Source organism: Notechis scutatus, chromosome 6 (assembly GCF_049901735.1).
Source record: "Notechis scutatus isolate UNSWTSFEM ecotype Mainland chromosome 6, rNotScu1.2, whole genome shotgun sequence".
NCBI classification, from domain to species: domain Eukaryota; kingdom Metazoa; phylum Chordata; class Lepidosauria; order Squamata; family Elapidae; genus Notechis; species Notechis scutatus.
Genome location: NC_142014.1, coordinates 73,346,266 through 73,368,623, shown reverse-complemented (window position 1 = coordinate 73,368,623; position 22,358 = coordinate 73,346,266). Strand labels below are relative to the sequence as shown.

The 22,358-nt window shown below is 45.2% G+C and overlaps 1 protein-coding gene across 8 annotated transcripts in view; it reads right to left on the bottom strand.

Annotated features, from left to right (window-relative positions):
* SOX5 (SRY-box transcription factor 5) overlaps positions 1-22,358 on the bottom strand; it is a 1,042,959-nt gene that overhangs the window by 4,876 nt on the left and 1,015,725 nt on the right. For all 8 annotated transcript variants that reach the window (XM_087968772.1, XM_087968773.1, XM_087968768.1 and 5 more), the window contains 3 exons: positions 20,640-20,748; positions 16,991-17,164; positions 7,777-7,993 (listed from right to left, as the gene is read on the bottom strand). In XM_087968772.1, coding sequence (XP_087824898.1) covers positions 7,777-7,993; positions 16,991-17,164; positions 20,640-20,748 — 500 coding nt within the window. The remainder of the gene's footprint in view (positions 1-7,776; positions 7,994-16,990; positions 17,165-20,639; positions 20,749-22,358) is intronic.

Genomic DNA, 22,358 nt, shown 5'->3' with positions numbered 1-22,358 from the left:
GCCCGGGATCACGTGTAATTTGCCAATATCTTTTTCATGGCTCCCAGAGCTCAACCTATGGAAAGATAATTACAGAGGGGTGGGGTTAAGCTATGAGACCTCCCCCCATTTGATCCCTTTAAATGGCACAACCCAATCGAGCAGGGGTGTCAAACTCAATGTCATCGAGGGCCGCATCAGGGTTGTGTTTCACCTGGGGGCGCTGGGAGTGGGTGGGCATGGCCAGCTCGATGTCACTTGTGTTGAGGGCATCTGTGATGCCCAAGTGCTAAGGCAGGACTTCCCTCAGACCCTCCCTCCTTCTTATTATAATCTCCTTCCTTCCTTCCCTCCTTCCTTCCTTCCTTCCTTCCTTCCTTCCTTCCTTCCTTCCTTCCTTCCTTCCTTTCTTTCTTTCTTTCTTTCCTTCCTTCCCTTCCTTCCTTTCCTTCCATCCTTCCTTCCTTCCTTCCTTCCTTTCCTTCCTTCCTTCCTCCTTCCTTCCTCCCTTCTTTTCCTTCCTTCCTTCCTTCCTTTCCTTCCTTCCTTCCTTCCTTCCTTCCTTCCTTCCTTCCTTCCTTCCTTCCTTCCTTCCTTCCTTCCCTTCCTTCCTTTCCTTCCATCCTTCCTTCCTTCCTTCCTTCCTTCCTTCCTTCCTTCCTTCCTTCCTTCCCTTCCTTCCTTCCTCCCTTCCTTCCTCCCTTCTTTTCCTTCCTTCCTACCTTCCTTTCCTTCCTTCCTTCCTTCCTTCCTTCCTTCCTTCCTTCCTTCCTTTCCTTCCTTCCATTCTTCCTTCCTATCTTTCCTTCCTTCCTTCCTTCCTTCCTTCCTTCCTTCCTTCCTTCCTTCCTTCCTTCCTTCCTTCCTTCCCTCCCTCCTCTCCTCCTTCCCTTCTTTTTCCTTCCCTCTTCATTCTCCTTGCTTCTTCTTCCCCTCTTTCCTTATTTTTCCTTCCTCGCTCTCTATCTATCTTTCCTTCTTTGTCTTTCCTCTTTCCCTTTCTCCTTTCCTGTCCCCTTCTTGGATGCCCAAATGCAAAAGGGGAAACATTCCCCCCCCACTTTTTTGCTTTTAGTTTGTTTTACTAGCCCTCTGCCAGTGGAAATAGAGCTTTCGAAGGGCGGGGGGGCTGTACATGCCCCCCCCCCGGGCTCCATTTTCACTGGCGGAGGCACCGTGGGCTGGTCTTGTGCTGTTTCCAGGGTGGCCCCATCCGGCCCTCGGGCCTTGAGTTTGACACGCCTGCAATAACAGTCAGCACAGTGTAAGTTCGGGGTGTTTTCAAACTGGTGAAAGATACATATCCTTGCATTGTTTTTTCCCATCTTTCATTATTCATATCTATATACATATTTACATTATTCATATTTACCTTAGACATTATCTATTATTCCTGTTATCTGTGCTACAACGAATTGCAAGAATTGTAAGCATGATTTGTGTTTTGTTTTTTTTAATTTGTAAAACTTTAATAAAAATTATTTTTTTTAAAAAAGGAAAGAAAGATACATATCCTTGATTTCGGCTGATTTCGGCTTAGTAAGTATTGAGGTCATTCTACCCCTTAACTTTTATTTCTGCTTATAAAAGCTCTCTTTTTCATACACTGAAAACTGGGAGAAACATGTCCATAGAATGAAGGATTGTGTTATTCTTGGGCCTTCTGCATTCTCTTCGTGAATGCTGGAAGTCCAGCTGCATTCCTATTCTATGCCACCATCCCTGCAAACCTATGAGGCAGGCCGAGCGCTCATTTTCTCTCTCCTCTCCTCTTGACAAACTAATTCCTCTGTGATAATATTGTGTTGAACATGCTTTAGCCTCATAATTCCCTCCAAAAAAATAAATAAATCCATCCATCTGGAAGGAGAAACCTCACCACGTGTGAGAGGAGAGAAAAACATCTTTAGAGAGCAGCAGATTTGACTGGAGGGCAAAGCCATACACTGGCCCATCCGGTTGAGCATACAATAAGCTTTTGACTGATCCTAGAAAGCTCTAGAGGCTGTTTTGGCTCTCTGTTCCTTTGCCACATGTCCAAAATATCTTGCTTTTGTCAGCCAAAAGGTGGCGGTTGTTTGCGTATTATTCTAAGACAAACAGCGTTATCCAGGGAATAAGGGGCAGATTGTTGGCTGTCCCCTTCCTTCCATTGAAACAGAGAAGCCGAGTGTTGACTGACCATCTGTTCCAGCCATTCTGATCAGGGCCATCTTCTCAACCTTGAGAGCTTGAAGTCCACACAACCTTCAAGTTCACGAGGTTGAGAAACGTTGCATTAGAGGATAGCAATAGCAATAGCACTTAGACTTATATACCGCTTTATAGTGCATTACAGCCCTCTCTAAGCAGTTTACAGAGTCAGTCTCTTGCCCCCAACAATCTAGGTCTTCATTTTATCCACCTCGGAAGGACGGAAGGCTGAGTCAACCTGGAGCCTGGTGAGATTCGAACTGCCAAATTGCAGGCAGCTGGCAGGCAGCAGAAGTAGCCTGCAGTACTGCATTCTAACCACTGCACCATTGCGGCTCTTATATATAAGATGCATCGTCTGTGTGTGTGTGTGTGTGTGTCTCATTGTTGATCATTGTTGTCCCTTCTTGGTACCAAAAGCAGAGCTACCTCATTTTTCTTCTGCCCAACGACCAGTTTTGGCTATTGAGGGACAGACTTGTGATTACATTTCAAAAATAGGTGAAGCCAAGGCTAGAACTGACTTTGATTTCATTTCATTGAGACTAAATCAAATAAATATAGTAACTATATTACAGGTAATCCTCGACTTACAATCACAATTGAGCCCAACGTTTCCATGGTGGAGCAATAGTTGTTAAGCGCGTTTTGCCCTATGTTATGACAATTTTTTTGGCCATAGTCATTAAGTGAATCACTATGGTTGTTGTTAGTAACATGGCTGTTAAGTGAACCTGGCTTCCCCATTGACTTTGCTTGTCAAAAAGGCACTAAAGGTGTCCAGGTGAGCCCAGGAGATGAACCAGTTGCCAAGGACCTGAATTTTGATCGTGTGACTATGGGGATGTTGCAAGGGTCATATAAGTGTGAAAAGCAGCCATAAGTCACTTTTGTCGATGCCGTTGTTACTTCAAACTGTCACTAAACAAATAGGGGGTAAGTCAAGAACCCTCTGTATATCACATGTATAAACATGATTCTCATCACATGAGAAGGAACTTGGGATGGACCTCTGCTGTTGTTGGTGATACAAACGCCAGCTTGCTTTTACAGCTACATTCTAAGACAAGGGTCTCAGCTGACCTTCTAGTAGTTAAGGATTCACCAGAATAAACAAGCTGACTCTTCCAACTCAGGTGGTTCAAGCCTGGTTTATTTGCAAACAACGAGCTCCACACCCAGCAAGAACGGCCGCAAGCCAACCAAGGTTAGCGCTGGGAGCGTCTGCCTCCCAGTGCTGTTTATAGTTGTGGCCACACACCCCTGCTAATTGCTCCTATCTCCTATGATCCGCCTGACCCTCATTCTGCACACTGCAGTTCTGGAGGTTGATGGCAGTCCCATCCTACGCCTACAGCCGCCTATAATCCCTAACTAGCTCCATTATCCACCCAGCCACCCTTCCTGTGAAGCCCCGTTCCCAAGGGTAAACCCGATGACACCACCACCCCCAGCTGTCCACGGAAAAACCCTCAGCCGCCAGAGTCAGTCATCTGTCCATAACGCCACCCATCAAGGTATTTCCCCAGCCTCATGACAACATCATCAGCATCAAACACCCTCTGTAATGCTTTGTATCAAATTCTATTTCATTGAGGGCCGCATCAGGATTGTGTTTGACATTAAGGAGCTGAGGTGGGCATAGCCAGGGTGGACATCACTCATGTCGGGGGCGCCTGTGGTGGCCCAAGTGCTCTGCCAAAGAAAATGGGCTCCCAAGCTCCGTTTTCAGCTGCGAAGACCTCCTGCAACCATCCGCCAGCAAAAACGGAGCTTGCAAGGGCGGCCTTTGGTCCTCCCGAGCTCTGTTTTTGCTGGCAGAGGCCCTGCAGGCCAGTCCTTCACTCTTTGAGTTTGACACGCCTGTTCTAAGGGATGATGATGAGTTAATGACTGTTCAAAGATATTCAGGTAGATGCGAAGGTTAACATGACTAAGGGAAAGGAAGACGTGTTTTTGTTCTTTTTTTTACCGGAACTTCTTCCTTTTGGTAATCCATTGCTGTTTGAACTGGAGAATAAGCCTGATTGAAAAGTTCCCCACAAACACCAACCAGCTAATAAAATAAAATAAAAATAAACAAAAAAGGAAATCCCTGTGTCTAGAAAGCTTGTCAAGTTAAATTGAATACTATACACACAGAAGGTGGGTTTGGTGACACGAACAGCCCTAATAAAGCTTTACCACCTCTGAGAACTTAAGACTGGAATGTCCTTGAAATCAAAAGCGACGTGAAACCGCCTATCAGGGGTCCCCAAACTTGGCAACTTTAAGACTTGTGGACTTCAACTCCCAGAATTCTCCAACCAGCAATTCTGGGAGTTGAAGTCCACAAGTCTTAAAGTTGCCAGGTTTGGGGACTTCTGGCTTAGATAAATGTACTTTAAAGGCCCCCACCCTGTATGAAAATATTTCTTTGGCTTAAGAACATATCCTAAGAAAGAGATTCTCGGATTCCGAAATGCCTCCGCTAACGTAGAGCAAGATTGATTTTTTGGGAACCCGCCCGCGTCTATTGTGGAAAGTTGCTGGCTGTGTTGTTTTACTTACACGTCCCAATTGCAACAGATTAGGATCTCCGCTGTACAATCTGATCCTACGGCTGAGTGCAACAACCTGGCTAAGTGCTTGTTAACAGCCACTGCCTTCCAAGGGCTCTCAACTTAACCACCGCTTCCAGAGGCATAATTGCACAATTTGACAAACATTTCCAAAAAGCCCAAATAGGCTTCGGCTAGATAAAGACCTTATCCAGGGGATATTGTTTTTCTCTAACCGCAGAGACAGGCCACTCCTTGGCAGAGTCCGTAAAGAAGTTGAATAACGTTTTAAATCTTTGCAAGATGTTCCTTCGCCTCTTCTTGCATTGTCAAGCATCAGTGTCGGGGGAGATAAGTGGAATTTGGGAGGCTTTGTCGTCTTGTATCCTTTCTCCCAAAGATCCTCCCTCCCTCTCTCTTTAATCTCCTGATGCCAAGGTTTGGCTGGCATCCCTGTATTTGATTCATTGTACATGGCGGGGGGGAATCATTCGAATTGCCAACACCACAGGGTTAAGCGGCTCAGATTTCTGGGCTGAAAAATCTGCTTACTATTACAACACACACTGTCACTTGTTTAGAAAAAAATCTGCCTTCCGACACTTATCAGCTACTGGACAAATTCATCTCCACTCATCATTACTGACACCCGTTAGCCAAACTCCAAACAAGCAGCTATCGTTCCAAACACACACTCGGCATGGTCCAGCCAGAGGTAAACACAATTTGATTTTGACAGGAGAGATGGAAACCGGTGTGTAATCCTCAAATACAAAAGAAAAATACATCAATAAATAAATGGGGCTGGAATTCACTTCACTTCAGAAGAGTGTGTATTTTATCGAGATAGCAAGATGGAGTCCTGTAGCGGCATGAGGTAAGGTAAAGGTAAAAGATTCCCCTTGCACATACGTGCTAGTCGTTTCCGGCTCTAGGGGGCGGTGCTCATCTCCGTTGCAAAGCTGAAGAGCCAGCGCTGTCCGAAGACGTCTCCGTGGTCATGTGGTCAGCATGACTAAATGCCGAAGGTGCACGGAATGCTGTTACCTTCCCACCAAGGTGGTTCCTATTTTTCTACTTGCATTTTTTACATGCTTTCGAACTGCTAGGTTGGCAGAAGCTGGGACAAGTAACAGGAGCTCATCCTGTTACGTGGCGCTAGAGATTCGAACCGCCGAACCGCCAACCTTTCTGATCGACAAGCTCAGTGTCTTAGCCACTGAGCCACCACATCCCTCTATGTAACGGCACACAAGCCAGCAAATCTCACCCAGTCTTGCCATGCTACTTCAGGTAGTCCTTGACTTATGACCTTAATTGAGCCCAACATATCTGTTGCTGAGTGAGGCGGTTGTTAGGTGAATTTTGGCGCATTTTACAAACTTTTTCTTGTCACCAGTTGTTAAGTGAAATCGCTTCAGTTGTTAAGTGAATCTGGCTTCTCCATTGACTTTGCTTGTCAGGAGGCCACAAGGGATGATCCCATGACCCTGGGTTACCGCAACCATCATAAATACATACCAGTTGCTAAGCGTCCGATCATGGGACCACAGGGATGCTGCAATGGTCATAAGAGTGAAAAACAGTCATAAGTCACTTTTTCCCCCCAACTTTGAATGGTCACTAAATAAACTGTAGCAAATCGAGGACTGACTGCCATGGAGCATTATATGAAAACAAGCTTCATTCATTCCTGTGGATTCTGAATCCACAGAAAGGCAATGGGAGGACCGTTAGGTTATACAGTGGACATGATATTATGCATCTATAACAGGGAGACACCGGCAGGCTGAGAGGAAACCGCAAAATGGCAGGTGGTCCACAACTTAGAAACGACTGCTTAATGACCATTCAAAGTTATGACCTACCTCAAAAAGAGGACTTAGGACCTGGATTTGAAGTTCTGATGGTCGTCACCAGAGGGGGTATTCAGCCGGTTCTGACCAGTTCTGGAGAACTGGTAGCAACAATTTTGAGTAGTTCGGAGAACCGGTGAACACCACCTCTGATTGGCCCTGCCCCCATTTATTCTCCGCCTCCCGAGTCCCAGCTGATTGGCTGGGTCTTCTTTGGTTGCCCTGCACAGGAGATCGGAGCTGGAAAGCAGGTTAATGGGGTGGGGAGGGAATGGGGATTTTGCAGTATCCTTCCCCTGCCATGCCCACCAAGCCATGCCCACCAAGCCACGCCCACAGAACTGGTATTAAAAATTTTTTGAATCCCACCACTGGCCGTCGCCCCATGGTCACATGACCGTACTCTGCAACATGGCTGCATTTATGGCCATTTGTGGCATCCTGCAGTCACATGACTGGGTTTTAGAATTGTTTTGGCAAAATAGTAAATGCAGTTGTGTTACCAGGCATCTGAATTGCTGTCACATGTCTGTAGGGGGAGGGGGGTGACCATCAGAACTTCAGATATTGGTTGTAAGTCCCCATTTTGAGCTCCATCGCTCCATCGCAACTGTTAATGGTTGCTAAGTGACCGGAGCACCTGTAATGGCTGGTGCAGACGTCCGAAGGAAACCGATGGAGTGGCAGATCCAAATTCATCCTTGGGGAATTCACTATTAATGCTTATTAATCATAATGATTGCTTGGACCTCCTGTTGCCAGGTACTTGGTAAATGATGTAGTTGAGAATCAATTCCGCAAATATTTCAACACAGAAAATGATTTTTTGTTTCTATCGCGAGCCAAATACATATCGTACGTAAGCAGCATTGGATGCGCAAATGGAGGGCCAGTGGGGGAGGGGGAAATGGTTTCGTGCATGTGCACGCACCGCTTTCACAAATGCAGCTTCCTACGCATGTGTGTGTGAGTGTGCTCGCCCACCACTTCCGTGGCCCGGTTCCGAAGAGGCCTCGGCCTGGGACTGGGCCGCAGCCTGGGAGTTGGGGACCCCTGCTGTATACCTTCTTCAATTCCATCGTTCCGCATGGGGAAAACTTCACTAAGACTCATAAAACCTGGAACTTGCCACATAAAAATTATGCGCACCACCTCCTCCCGCCCCTTTCCATGGAATTTAAATGCTGTGGGATGCAAAGGGATCATACCCCACATTGAAATATTGCCTCATCTCTTGACGCCGATTCCTCATGATTGCCTTATATTCGCCGATCCGTAACTTCTTGCCATCGACTAAGCACGTCCGCTTCGGCCTGGGCTTGTACTTGTAGTCCGGATACTTCTCCAGGTGCTGCTTGCTGAGGCGAGCCTGCTCCTCGTAGTATGGCTGTTTTTCAAGGTTCGTCATAGCTTTCCAACGAGACCCTATCAAGGAAAGAAGACAGGAAAATCAACCCTCCTTTCAAACAGTCTAGCTGAATAACAGAGTTGGAAGGGGACCTTGTAGGTCATGTAGTCTAACCCCCCCTCTCCCCAGCTCAAGCAGGAGACCCTACCCCACTTTGGACAGATGGCAGTCCAGTCTCTTCTTGAAAACCTCCAGTGATGAAGCTCCCACAACTTCTGAAGGCAAAGCTGTTGCCATTAGTTGATAGTTCTCACTGTCAGACACTTTCTCCTTATTTCTAGGTTGAATCTCTCCTTGATCAGTTTCCATCCATTATTCCTTGTCTGGCCTTCAGGTGCTTTGGAGAATAGCTTGACCCCTTCCTCCTCTCTGTGGCAGCCCCTCAAATATTGGAAGACTGCTATCATGTCTCCCCTGGTCCTTCTCTTTACTAGACTAGCCAAGCCAAGTTCCTGCAACCGTTCTTCATATGCCTTAGTCTCCAGTCCCCTAATCATCCTGGTTGCTCTTCTCTGCACATTTTTCTAGTCAGAGCGGTGGAAATAATGACCTCAGCTCAGATTGCCAATGGGAAAAGTACAAGTAGTCCTCAAATTGCACAGTTTGTTTAGTGACCGTTCAAGTGAAGTGAGTAAAATGAAAGGAAAACACTTTTTCCTTTATAGGAGCAAATCGGACCGCGCCGATATTGAAAGAAAGAAAGAAAAAAAACATTACAGTTGCATGAATAATATTCATTTGCTGGCCAGTTTCTTTTGCCTGGTGGAACAGGGTGGACGATTGTTTCTTTAAAAAAGGGAAGGAGGGAAAAAAAGACTCTTGACGGTAATAAATCTGGGGTGGGAGGCTGAGAGAGGGAAGGGAAAAAAATGATCCAGTGGGATATTACTTAGTCATGCTTTGCGGCTCTCGGTCTCTTTGGGGAAACTGTGATGAATGGAAGCAAAGATTGGCTGGAGATTCTTGCCAGATTCCTGTCAGTAAAATGTCACAGGGAGCCTATTTCTTTCATGTGATACTCTAGAGAGGCTGTTTAATACAGATAATCCCTGAGTTACAGCAGTTCCTTTAATGACCATTCGAAGCTACAACAGAAGAAAAGTGATTTATGACTGTTTTTCACTGTTATGACCATTGCAGCATTCCCATGGAAATTTAGATGCTTGGCAACTGACTCCTATTTATGATGGTTGCGATATCCTGGGATCACTTTTTGTGATCTGACAAGCAAAATCAGTGAGGGAGGCAAATTCACTTAACAACCATATTGCCAACTTATCAACTGCAGTTATTCACTTAACAACGGTGGCCAGAAAGGGGATAAAACGAGGCAAAATCCACTTAACAAGGGTCTAGCTGAGCAGTTTAGTCCAACCCCTGTCTGGCTTAGAAATATGGAGCTCAGTCATGGTCGTAAGTCAAGGACTAGATCACTATTTCTCAAGCTTGGCAATTTTAAGCTGTACAGACTTCAAGTCCCAGAATTCCTCAGCCAGTGAGGCTTGGGTTGTTTCAATCTTGGTTTGTTTCAATTTGGCTTACATTTTTTTGTGTGTGATTTAGAATATTGTGTGAGCCCAGGACACTTGCTTGGTTTATGCTTTAGTGCAGTGGTCGCCAACCAGTGGGCCGGGGACCACTGGTGATCTGCAAGAAATGGTGGTCCGCAGAGAAATGGCACCCCCAAAGCAATTAATCCAGGCTGTGCGGGAACACAAGGATGCGCCGCCCACATGGCCTGTGGGAACACAAGGCTTGTGTCGCTTACATTGCCAACAACACGAGGTAGTGATGAAAGGGCAGGGGGGGGGGACTTTCCCCACTTGCCTAGCCTGGCCACCAGGCTGCTTCTTTCTGCTTCTTTCTTCTTCTACTTTTGGCTGCATGCAAGGAAAGCAGCAAAAGTCTTTCTTTCTCTCCTCCAAACTCCACCAGAAATGAGTCTCCTGCTCCAAGAGGCTGTGCTGCCACAACAAATCTCACAAAGACTAATTTCTGGCGGAATTTGGGGGAGAGAAAGAAAGAATTCTGATTCTTCTGCTGTTTTCCTTGCATGAAGCCAAAAGTCTCTCTCTTTCTCTCTCTCTCCCTCCCTCTCTCTCTCTCCCTCCCTCCCCCCTCTCTCCCTCTGTCCCTGAGAATGGAGCTGGAGACGGTATCCTGCAATTCCAAATAAAGAATGATCAATCGGCAGGAAAAAGGGGTGGGGAATTTTCCTGCAGACTTTTTTTTGGGATTTTCCCAGGGTCTCTGGTCCACGGGATTTAAAATTATGAGTTTGGTGGTCCCTGAGGTCCAAAAGGTTGGCCACCCCTGATGTAATGTCTTATGTGAAATAATAATCATAAAATGATGGTAGTTATTAGCAAACAGGGTTCCATACCAGAAAATCTGTGACAAAATTTCCGACAACTATATAAGTGCCACATTTTCTGGATCCTTATATATACAATGTCAATGTATTATGACACCTGGCTTAACTTTTATTTTACATTATTTTATTTGTTAAAAAAAAAAAAGCAAAAAGGAAGCCTGTTGCACTGCAAAATGAAATATAAAAATCCTTTTGGGTTCCCAAAGGCATTCCTAGAAAATAAGAATACACTGAAACCACTGCAAGTAATTACAGTAAGTGGTTAAATCCTCCTTTCTAGATTTTAATGCATGAAGAGCTGTTAAAATTATATCTTTATAGTAAAAGATCTTTTTTATGGATTTATTGGGGAAGTAGTTTCTGTCCAAGCCAAATGTCTACTAAAGTAGAATTTACATGATGTAAAATTTAAAATTTATATGCATCATATACATTTTACAGAAGGACCCTAATGTATGTAAAATATAACTAATGTATGTCATGCGTGCAATAATTATGGATTAATTTGTTAAACAATAGTGATTCAAATTTCTGTACCGTCTATTGCATTGCCCGTCTGCTAAACTGGAGTCTACATATTAAGGGATTAGTTATTGAGAATCAAATTAAGATTGGGTCACAGAACAGGAATGACTCGTTTTATTGATGTACTTAGTTTTTAAAAAGTTATAAAATCCCCCTTTTCTACCATCTCTAGTTAGTATAAAACAAAGCAACATTGTTGTTGTTAGTTGCAAAGTCGTGTCCAGCCCATTGCGACCCCATGGACAACGTTCCTCCAGGCCTTCCTGTCCTCTACCATCTTCTGCAGTCCATTTAAGCTCACGCCGACTGCTTCAGTGACTCCATCCAGCCACCTCATTCTCTGTCATCCCCTTCTTCTTCTTCTATTGCCCTCAATCGTTTGCAACATTAGGCTCTTCTCCAGTGAGTTCTTCCTTCTCATGAGGTGGCCAAAGTCTTTGAGTTTCATCTTCAGGATCTGGCCTTCTAAAGACCAATCAGGGTTGATCTCTAGGATTGATCAGTTGGATCGCCTTGCAGTCCAAGGGACTCGCGGGAGTCTTCTCCAGCACCAGGGTTCAAAGGCCTCCATTCTTTGGCACTCAGCCTTCCTTACGGTCCAACTTTCACAGCCATACATTGCAACTGGGAAAACCATAGCCTTGACTATTCATATTTTTGTTGGCAGGAGGATGTCCCTGCTTTTTAGGATGCTGTCTAGATTTGCCATAGCTTTCCTCGCCAGGAGCAAGCCTCTTTTAATTTCTTGGCTGCAGTCCCCATCTGCGATGATCTTGGAGCCCGGGAAAATAAAATCTGTCACTACCTCCATTTCTTCCTCATCTATTTGCTAGGAATTGAGAGGGCCAGATGCCATGATCTTAGTTTTCTTAAGGTTGCAACGTTAATAAATTAATAAAGCAACCTTAAATCCTACAAAAAAGCCGTACAGGTCGTTTTCCTCTGATGACCACAATTGAGCCAAAAAATTTCCATTTCCTAAGCAAGACAGTTATTCTCTGTCCAGCAAAAAGACTTCCTTTTTCTTCAAATCACAGTTTTACAAGAAAGCAACATATAGAGATTGGTGGAGTGGTGTTTCATCAGAAAAACACACGGTGTGTACTTCCGACGTTTGATGTAAGCCGAGAAGAAAAGAAGAAAGAAAAATAACTTTCTTGGGAAACAAAAGACCCCAATATTGGTGAGCCTCTCAACCTTTCCAGTTATCAACTTTTCCCTGCTGAGTTAGGGAAAAAAAAAATCAACCACTGGCTTTTGACAGATCAGAAAAGTCTTTTGTGATATAGGTAGTCCTTGACTTATGATGGTTCATTTAGCAACCGTTCAAAGTTATAATAACACTAAAAAAAAGTGACTTGTGACTGTTTTTCACATTTAGGACTCGTTCAGCTTCCCCATAGTCACATAATCAAAATTCAGAGGCTTGGCAACTGACTCAAGTAGTGGGATCAGAGGTGGCATTCAGCACTTCTGGAGAACCGGGAGTGGAAATTTTGAGTAGTTCGGAGAACCGGCAAATCCTACCTCTGACTGGCTCCGCCCCCATCTATTCTCTGCCTCCCGAGTCCCAGCTGATCGGCTGGGTCTTCTTTGGTTGCCCTGCACAGGAGAACAGAGCTGGAAAGCAGGTTAGTGGGGTGGGGAGGGAATGGGATTTTGCAGTATCCTTCCCCTGCCACGCCCACCAAGCCACGCCCACAGAACCAGTAGTAAATATTTTTGAATCCCACCACTGAGTGGGATCGTACCTTAGTTGCTACTGATTCGGTGGGTGATCGTGCATGCGCACGCACACACCCACAATGCGCGCCCCTCTAACAAGCCAATCAGCTGAGAGGATGAAGAAACGAAAAGCTAGGAGCGATCCTCCCACTCTCACATGCACTTTTTGGTCTTTTATCCTCTCAGCTGATCGTGGGAGGTTTGTTTTCCTTCTCTCAGCTGATTGGAAGCTTTTTTTTTTTTTAACCACCGGTTCGAATGAACCGGTGTGAACCGGTAGCATCTCACCACTGAACTGACTCATATTTATGACGGATGCATTGTCCCGGGGTCATGCGACCACCTTTTCCGACCTTCTTGACAAGCAAAGTCAACGAGGAAGCCAAAATTCACTTAACCACCTTGTTTCTATCCTAACAACTGCGGTGATTCTAACAACAGTGGCAAGAAAAGTCATAAAATGAGGCAAAGTTCACTTAACAACTGTTTCGGTTAGCAACAGAAATTTGGGGCTCAACTGTGGTCATAAGTTGTAGGCTATCTTCCTTCCTTTTTTTCCTTCCTTTTTTTCCTTGCTGAAAAGGCAGGAAATTTCCTTTTCAACACTGAAGTTCCAATAACGATCACAATCATAATAAAAAAGAAATCTCGCTTCCCATGTTTGCAAACCTCATCACTCTTTCAACAGGAGGAAGCTGAGAGCTGACTAGGCCCGTCAACCCTGCTAGAATCTGGAACGAATTTGCACATTATAATCCACCTACTGTACATTTAATCAGAAAAAGATGCCTTGAAGTTCCCGTTGCATTCTTTCTCCTCATTTCCCCAGCCCAAATCTAGGGCGAAACAGTAAAAGACGATTCCTTATGTTTTTTGGTTTTTTTTTTTAAAAAAAATCCAGCTCAAATGGTTTATTAAAACCAGATTTGGAGGGTATTATAAAATGCTTAGAAGCCCTTTAAAATGTCAACACAGATCCTCCAGAGACATTTTTATTCAAAATGTCAGTCTGGTTCAAACACCTATTTTAAGCAGAGTGAATTAGCCGCGACCACTTGGCGGTTGTTATCTAAAACAATCAGTTCAGACTGAAGCAAAACTTGAGACTCCTTTGTGCTTTTATATATATAAAAAAAATAAAAAAAAAAAAAAAATATATATATATATATAAATCCCCCCCCCCCCCCCCCCTATATATATATATATATATATAAATTGGGGGAAACGGGAGGGACGGATCGCTCCCACTGCTCGGACCAATTTCAGAAGACGATTACTTGAGTACAGCAAGTTTAATCAAGAACGTTCTTTAAATGAGAGTGGACCAAACTGTTTGCCTCTTGGATCACGGGCCTAATCTTGTGGCCATAACCAGTTTTAAATCCTCTTGGCTGGCATATATACATTTTTATCATCCCCGAAACAAATGTACTCTCGCCTTATCTCGCTTTCTTCTGACGAATCTAATCAATTCAGGCGCCCCCGTTTGAAAACTCTCCGACCTGCCATCGAGCTCGGATGCGGGATTCTGTGAATCTGTTTGGCATGAAATCAATAGCTACGGCTAATCCCGCTCTTAAAAGCATTTCTCTTCAATGGCTGGATTTTGCATTTGGTAGGAGATATTGACATAATACTTGGGGAGAATTTGGGATTATGCATTGGAATGTGAAGATTAGAAAGAAAACAAAACTCTTTGAAAAATAATTATTCAGGGAGTTTATAAGGTTTATAAAAAGCCAGCGGTTCTGAGGAGGAATAGGCTGATCTGCATCTCGGTGCCAATGATTGAATTGAGAATTAGGAGGCAGTTGTCAAGAGATGCGTTGCATTCTTTACAAGACACAGAATAACAGAGTTGGAAGGGACCTTGGAGGTCTTCTAGCCCAGCCTCCTGCATAGGTAGGAAGCCCTACAGCATTTCAGGCAAGTGGTTGTGCAATCTCTTCTTAAAAACTTCCAATGTTGCAGCACCCACAACTTCTGCAAGGCAAGTCATTCCACTGATTAATCGTTCTAACTGTTTTGATCTAGGCTTCCGAAAATCACAAAGCCAACTCCTTTTATTTATGTTACAATGAATTCCTCTCCAGCAAAGTCCTGAAAAACAGTCTTTCAAGAGATTGCACAACTACAGACCTTTATCAGGCTAGGAGAGTTGCCAGGCTGATATCTTCCAAACGCCACTCTGCAGCAGACAATACGTGGCAAGGAGTCAGGAACAGATCTTCATCCTATTGAATTGAACTAACTGTCTCCTGCAAACACTCCCCTTTCGCTCCTCTTTATTCCTTATGGGAGGGGCCATTCACTGTTCACCTGTGTCTTTACTCCCTAGTCAGCCCTTATTCCTTAATTGTTCCCTTCTCCTGGCAGCTCTGCTCATGTGCACACTGGAAACAGGCTCCAGCTGTTCTTCTGCCCCACTGATCTCTGACTCCGAAGGCAACTGCTAACTGCCAGACGGCCCTGGCCCCATCTCTGCCTCCGACACAGAGCACTTGTCAGAGCCTTCCCCAGACTCCAGGACTGGATCATGTTCATCCCCAACCTTCTCACTGTCCGAGTCTGCCACCAGCTCTGCTAGCTGCTGGTGGGTCACAACATTGTAAGGAAATTTCTCCTTAGTTCTTTTTTTCACAGCTTCACATATGCATCTGATTGTGGCACATTATTTGGAGGAGAATGAACTTAGCATTCTTGCAGGGTTTCAGAAGGTCTGCAAAGCTGTCTGAAGCATCGTCAGAACGATGCCTGCCACTTGGGAGAAGGACATGCGCTATTTGGAGAACAATGCACACTATTTTGAGAATGGTGTGTAATTTAGGTAGTGCTCAAATTACGATCCCAATGGAGCCCAAAATTTCTGATGCTAAGCCAGGCAGTTGTTAAGTGAGTTTTCACCCATTTTGTGACCTTTCTTGCCACAGTTGTTAAGTGGACCCCTGCAATTGTTAAGTTCCTAATATGGTTGTTAAGTGAATCTGGCTTCCCCCTTGACTCTGCATGTCAGAAGGTCACAAGAGGTGATCACATGACCCCAGGACACTGCCACCATCAGAAACACATGCCAGTTGCCAAATGTCCAAATTTTGACCATGTGATCAAGGGGATATTGTAACGGTTGAAAGCAGTGGTGGGATGCTACCGGTGTAACAACTGGTTCGATGATCATGGAAATAACCGGTTCGCTGCCAGTTGTTTGTTGGAGCTGGTCCGAACCGATAGAATCCCACTTCTGGTTGTAAGTGTGAAAAACAGTCATAAATCACGTTTGGACGAACTGTTGTAAAATGAGGACAACCTGTATTTTAGAGATAGGCATGCGCTATTTGGAGAACATCCCACGCTATTGGGAGAATGGCATGAGTGGCCTTAGGGAAGAAAACCTGGTTGTGTTCCACCTTGAGACTACATTTGGACCATTATTCCTGGGGAGATGATGATGACTATGACTTTAGCAGAGAAGTCTCCAATGTTCTACACAATGGGGAAGCGGAGACAGTAGCACCGTCCCCATCTGTTCCCCAAGGCCCAGTTCTACAAATGTGGTCTCACAAAGGGGTGCGATTCAACCGGTATAACAACTGGTTCAGTGAGCATGAGTCTGCTCTGTGTTTAAAACAAAACTAATACTTACCTTCAACTGCAGCTGAAGAAAACAGCTGAGGTGTGGCCAACCCCTCTGCCACGCGGATCAGCTGTGCTCCAACAAAAAGACATACAGCCCAGGAAAGAGCAGGGGTGGGCGGGTAAGCCCACATGCTTGTCAGAGCAAACCGGTTAGGAGCCAGCTGATCATCGGAACAAGGGGTTCGCCCAAACCGTGAGAATCCCACCCCGGGTTCCACCTCTGGTTATTTGAGATGCAATGTCTCTGAAAGCCAGAAGAGTTTTCTGGGAGATAACAGGCACACCTCTGCTCCACTCTCCATCTCTGAGAGGACAATTCCCCCTCCTCTAAGCCCAATCAGATCTTCGTTATACATGCCAGTTTGGTCCTCTCATCCACGATCCAGATCCTGGATGAGAGAGGTCTAATTACAGTTCAATCTGGCATTCAATGGCAGCAGCTAAAGGTCAGGACTTCTGAGAAACTGACACCTGGACACAGAAGAAAAGCACCATATTCTGGAATGTGGAACTGACCAAAACTGGCTTTCCTGCAAACAGACCACAGCTAGTTCCTTCTGCCCATCACAGCTAAGCCATCGTACTGTACATTAGGACGAAGTTTGAATTTTGTCCTCCAAAATGTACTCTATTCTACTGATAATTCTATCACAAATATGCTGAAAATTAATCATGCTTTTTAGCAAATACATTTACGCTCAAAGAAAAGGAATACATTAAGAGCTACACATCTGGCAGCCCTGTTTCCTTCCCTTACCCAATATTTTGCTGATGTTGGAGTTGTGCATGTCAGGGAAAGCCTGCAGGATCTTCCGCCGTTCGTCTTTTGCCCACACCATGAAGGCATTCATCGGACGCTTGATGTGTGGCTCGTTGCTCCCACGCCCTCTGGATTCTCGGTAAATCCGAGATTCTGAGACTCCCGCACTTCCTAAAAAGATGGGTGAAAAGAGAGATTAGGCAAGGAAAAAACTATTATTTCATGGTATTATTCCTCCCATCATTGACATCCCAGGGGAGATTCATCCCACCTGGATTTGTGAAAATGTCTTCAGAATTATTGATTTTGTAATGATCAAACTTGGGAATTCGCTATCAGCTTTGCTTAGCTGTCTTCAAAAAAGGGTTGGGCCCATCCATGAAAGTCATAGGGTGTAGGGACAATGTGGGAAGACCCTGGTTCTTGCAAAGAGTAAGTGAATATGTCATGCCCCTGTTGGAATCAGATTCCAAGGGAGAGGTGGAACAGCTGACAGGGAGTGGGAGTGTGGTTCCGGTGGCTGTGGAGGATACTGGGGAAGGGCACAGTCCAGCTCTGGCATTCAGAGGAAGACCCAGGCCCACCACCTCTTCATCGTGGGGCATGCAGGGAGCAACGGATAAGGGAGCAATGTGAGTTGTGTGGTTTACGAGGGAGGAAAGGGCCCTGATCCCCTTCATTGGCTGCAGCTGGGAAGACTGTTTAAAAGGGCAAACTGCACACGGCAAAGTTGCTGGAAGCAAAGCATGAATTATCTTTGTTTGTCAAGTCTTATCTGGATTCTGGCATCCTCCCAACTGTGTGTGTCTCATTATCTTTTGAAGTCTGCAATTCCTTATCTGGCCCTGTCTCGTTAATTGCTGCAGCGTGGTTTGTGTTGGTTTTTATTTATAATTTATATATACTTTGGGTTAGGACGGAATTTCTTCCCTTTAAAATCTGTTCTTGGGAGAGTTTTTTCTCCAGCTGATGATAACTGGACATTGGGGGCCAAGTTGGAGGTATTAAAGGGACTTTACCTACTTTTGTGACTTTGTTGCTTTTGTGCCACGCTCCGGGCCATCACAGAATACAGGAAGTCCTCAACTTACAAATCATTTGTTTAGTGACTGTTCAAAATTACAACAGCACTGAAAAAAGTGACTTATCACCGGTTTTCACACTTATGACCATTGCAGCATCCCTGCGGTCACGTGATCAAAATTCAGATTCTTGGCAACTGGCAGGTATTTTTGACTGTTGCAATGTCCCAAAGTCATGTGATCCCCTTTTGTGAACTTCTAACAAAGTCGTAAAATGAAGCACTCAATTAGCAACTGTCTCGCTTAGCAACAGAAATCGTGGGCTCAATTGTGGCTGCAAGTCGAGGATTACCTGTACTCACTGTTTGGCTTATTGCCTCTGGATCTAGAAGAACCAGTTGCCTGGTCACCAGATCACAGCCCAGATGCTCAGCAAAACATGGGGATCAACAGCCATTATCCTTGATAATGAAGGCCATCTATTGGAAGTCTACTGGACTCCTTCAAAGCTCCTAGAATCCCGATGCATTTTTCTAATTCAATAGTCCTCCATATGAATTCAGTGACTCTGATTTAAGGTGATTTTTTTTTCAAGAGGCAACTGGACTTCGTTTGTTTGTCCTGGAAGATATATTGCTTCTCATCTAAGAAGCCTCTTTAGTTCTGACCGAATGGCGGAGAATGGAATGGTTTAAGTTCCTTGCAGTCATCTCCTCCTTTCAAAATAACCTAAGCCAGGGATGCCAAACTCAATTTCATTGAGCGCTGCATCAGGATTGCATTTGACCTTGGGGGATGGGTGGGTGTGGCCAGGTTGGGCGTGGCCAGCTTGACCTCACTCGTGTTGGGGGGGACTGTGGTGGCCCGAGCGCTCTGCCAGTGAAAACAGAGCTCAGGAGGGCTTTCCCGAGCTCCGTTTTCGCTGGCGGAGGGTTGCAGGAGGCCAGTCCTTCACTGTTTCCAAGGCGGCCCTATGGGCCAGATCTAAACACCCTGTGGGCCGGATGTGGGCCATGGGCCTTGAGTTTGACACCCTTGTCCTAAGCAAAACCAAAAGACCCAGCAATGACAGAAGGGGAAAAAAAAAACCAGGAGTCATCTACAACCTACAATGTAAGGACTGCAACAACCACTATGGTTGTTGCAAACAGGCAGAAGACAAACAGGCAGAAGACTGGCAGAACGCATCCATGAACACCAACTGGCAGTCAGAAGGCATGACAAAAAAAACAAGGAAGATCAGAGAGCATCAAGGGTCCTTCAACTCCACCATTTTCCAGTTGCCTCTTGAAAAAAAGCACCTTTGGGACAACCATGACCTGGATGCAGTGGTGATATTCTACCGGTTCGGCCCGGTTCACCCAAACTGGTAGCTCCAACGATCGTCTGTGAGCGAACCAGTTCGCTCCGACGAACTGGTTCGTCGCGAGAGCTTCTGGGCCCTCCCACCCACCTTGGCTCTATAGTGACCTTTATTTCCTGCTTTCCAACCTCAGCTGCTTCACGCGGCACAGCCGATTACCGCGTGTCAGCTGTTTTACACACCGGGCTTGCAGCAGAAGGTGAGTTGCAAACACTGCGCACTCACACTGAACCGATAGGAAAAGTTGAAAAACTTGAAACCCACCCCCTCCTGGATGTCTGAGAATTTCCACAGACATCTAGACCAGTGGTAGCTAACCTTTTTGGTCTCCTGTGCTGAGAATTGTGTGCGTGCTTGTGCCCCTGTGCCAGCACCCAGAAGGCAATGCGCGTGGGTCCCCCCACCCCCTGCGCATGTGCGCATGACCCTGTGTGCTGCATGACTCTGCGCATACATGTGTGATCCCCTGTGCCGTGTGACTCTGCACATGCGTGAGTGACCCCTGCGTGTGCCACATGTCTCTGCACATGTGTGAGTGACCCCCCATGCACCAGACATCTCTGCGCATGCACATGCATTTCCCGCGCACCCCGCACTCCTGTGCATGCATGCAAGATACCCGACAATCAGCTGGTGGGCGGGCAGCATGCGTGCATGTAGACCTGCTCTGGGCGAAGGCTCGCATACTGGCAGTAATGGCACTGCATGCCACTTCTGGCACGCATGCCATAAGTTCGCCATCATGGATCTAGACTATTTATGTTTATTTTTCTTCCTTTGTCATGTTACAGTGCCAAACAGTGTCTTTTGCCTGGGTTCAGACTCAGCCAAGGAAGGAAGGAAGGAAGGAAGGAAGGAAGGAAGGAAGGTAGGAAGGTAGGAAGGAAGGATGGAAGGAAGGAAGGAAGGAAGATAGGAAGGAAGGAAGGAAGGTAGGAAGGTAGGAAGGAAGGAAGGAAGGAAGGAAGGAAGGAAGGAAGGAAGGAAGGAAGGAAGGTAGGAAGGAAGGAAGGTAGGAAGGAAGGAAGGAAGGAAGGAAGGAAGAGAAGAAGAAGAAGAAGAAGAAGAAGAAGAAGAAGAAGAAGAAGAAGAAGAAGAAGAAGAAGAAGAAGAACCCACAGATTGAAAGCATCCTGCCCCCACTTTTGCTGAGTTAATGTTTGTTTCCATGCTTAAGGAGCAAAGATCTGAAGGTTGTTTCTTCACTGATAATGTGTGCCCAGGCACGGCTGGAAAGAAGGCAAAAGGCTGGGCTACTGACCATCAGAGTCACCACTCATGTTGAAATCTATCATCGCGTGGCTAAATTTCCCGTCTTCATTCTGTTTGACTGCCAGCTGTTGAGTCAGGTTCTCCAGTGTCGTCTTGTCCTGGGTGGGGAAGAAAAGAGAATAGAAAGCTGTCTTTTTTTTACTAATAGGCAATGAAAACCGCAACATTAGTACGTAATTTGAAAGATTCCTTGGGGAAAGAAGATCAGCATTTACGAAAAACCTGTTGAGTCGGGAAAAGAAATGAATGGGGAAAGGAACAATCTTTTTCAGAAAGGCATTAGGAATTCTAATTGTGGGTATTCGTTCTTCTCGGCCAAAGAAGGATGTTTTTTTTAGCCAATGATGTGCAAATCCCAAAAAGTTTGTGAAACTTGGATTGATATAATAATAGTTTGAATAAGCCAGGCCATCCAAACTTCAAGGAGCTTCTTGGAGTCAGGCGACTTTAACCAACCTAATAAAGCATTATTTGCTTTATACTGTAATGTTAGCATCTATCTATCTATCTATCTATCTATCTATCTATCTATCTATCTATCTATCTATCTATCTATCTATCTAAATATCTATCTATCTATCTATCTATCTATCTATCTATCTATCTATCTATCTATCTATCTATCTATCTATCTATCCATCCATCCATCCATCCATCCATCCATCCATCCATCCATCTATCATCTCTCTCTCTCTCTAATCTACCCATCCATCAATCTATCATCTCTCTCTCTCTAATCCATCCATCCATCCATCCATCTATCTACACACACACATACATACTTACACACATCACATCACAGACCACTTAGCAGAAATCCCATAGAGTCACTCAAACTGGATGGCACTCTCATCTCCAAAACCCCAAACACTCTTCCAAGTGTAACATTTTTTATTATTGAGTTATAAAATAAAATAAGATATGAAAGCAAACCCCAGCGCTCTTGAGGGGCTGGCTGGTTGGGGAATGCTGGGACCTGAAGTTCGCTTGTCTTTTAAAGTTGTCAACGTTGGGAAACCCGGCTCTGTTGGCAGATTTGAAAGATGCCTGGTAGGCTTTCTCTGCGTAGGAATCCTGCAGCCCTTAAGGCCAGAAGATGCTTTCATATGCGTTGATACGCAGAACTGCCAAACTATCGTGTGGTGAGCGCACAAGGCCTTCTATTCGCACAAGTTCAACTGGCACCGCTTTTAGCTGCGGTTTCGGGGGACAAGGTGACCCCTCCTCACCTCTCACTACTAAAACATGCGGTATAATAAAATAATTCAATTAGGCCCCATCAAAAGGAAAGCTGAGATAATTCTCAGAGGTTGTCACTCCAAAACAAACCATGTCAAAATAGTCAGCCATGCTTTTACGGTTGCCCCTCTGAGCCATGACTTGTGTGAACCTTCAGTCAATCTTGGTGCTGAGGAAAGGGAGAAAAATGGCACGTGGGAATCGGTGATGGAGTGAGGGAGGTGAAAAGCGCATTGCAAAAAGCTTTAATTATCAAACAAATCAGGCGGAGATGTCCCCAAAAGTTACACTGAACCAATCAAGTAGCAAATAACACTGTTTTTTCCTCTCTCTCTCTTTCTCTCTCCCTCCATCCCTCCGTCCTTCCCTCCCTCTCCCTCCCACTCTCTTGCTCTCAAACATCCACATAAGTAAAATACGTTATTCGAATTGAAAACAGAAGACCTGCTAGTCCACAAATTAAATGATT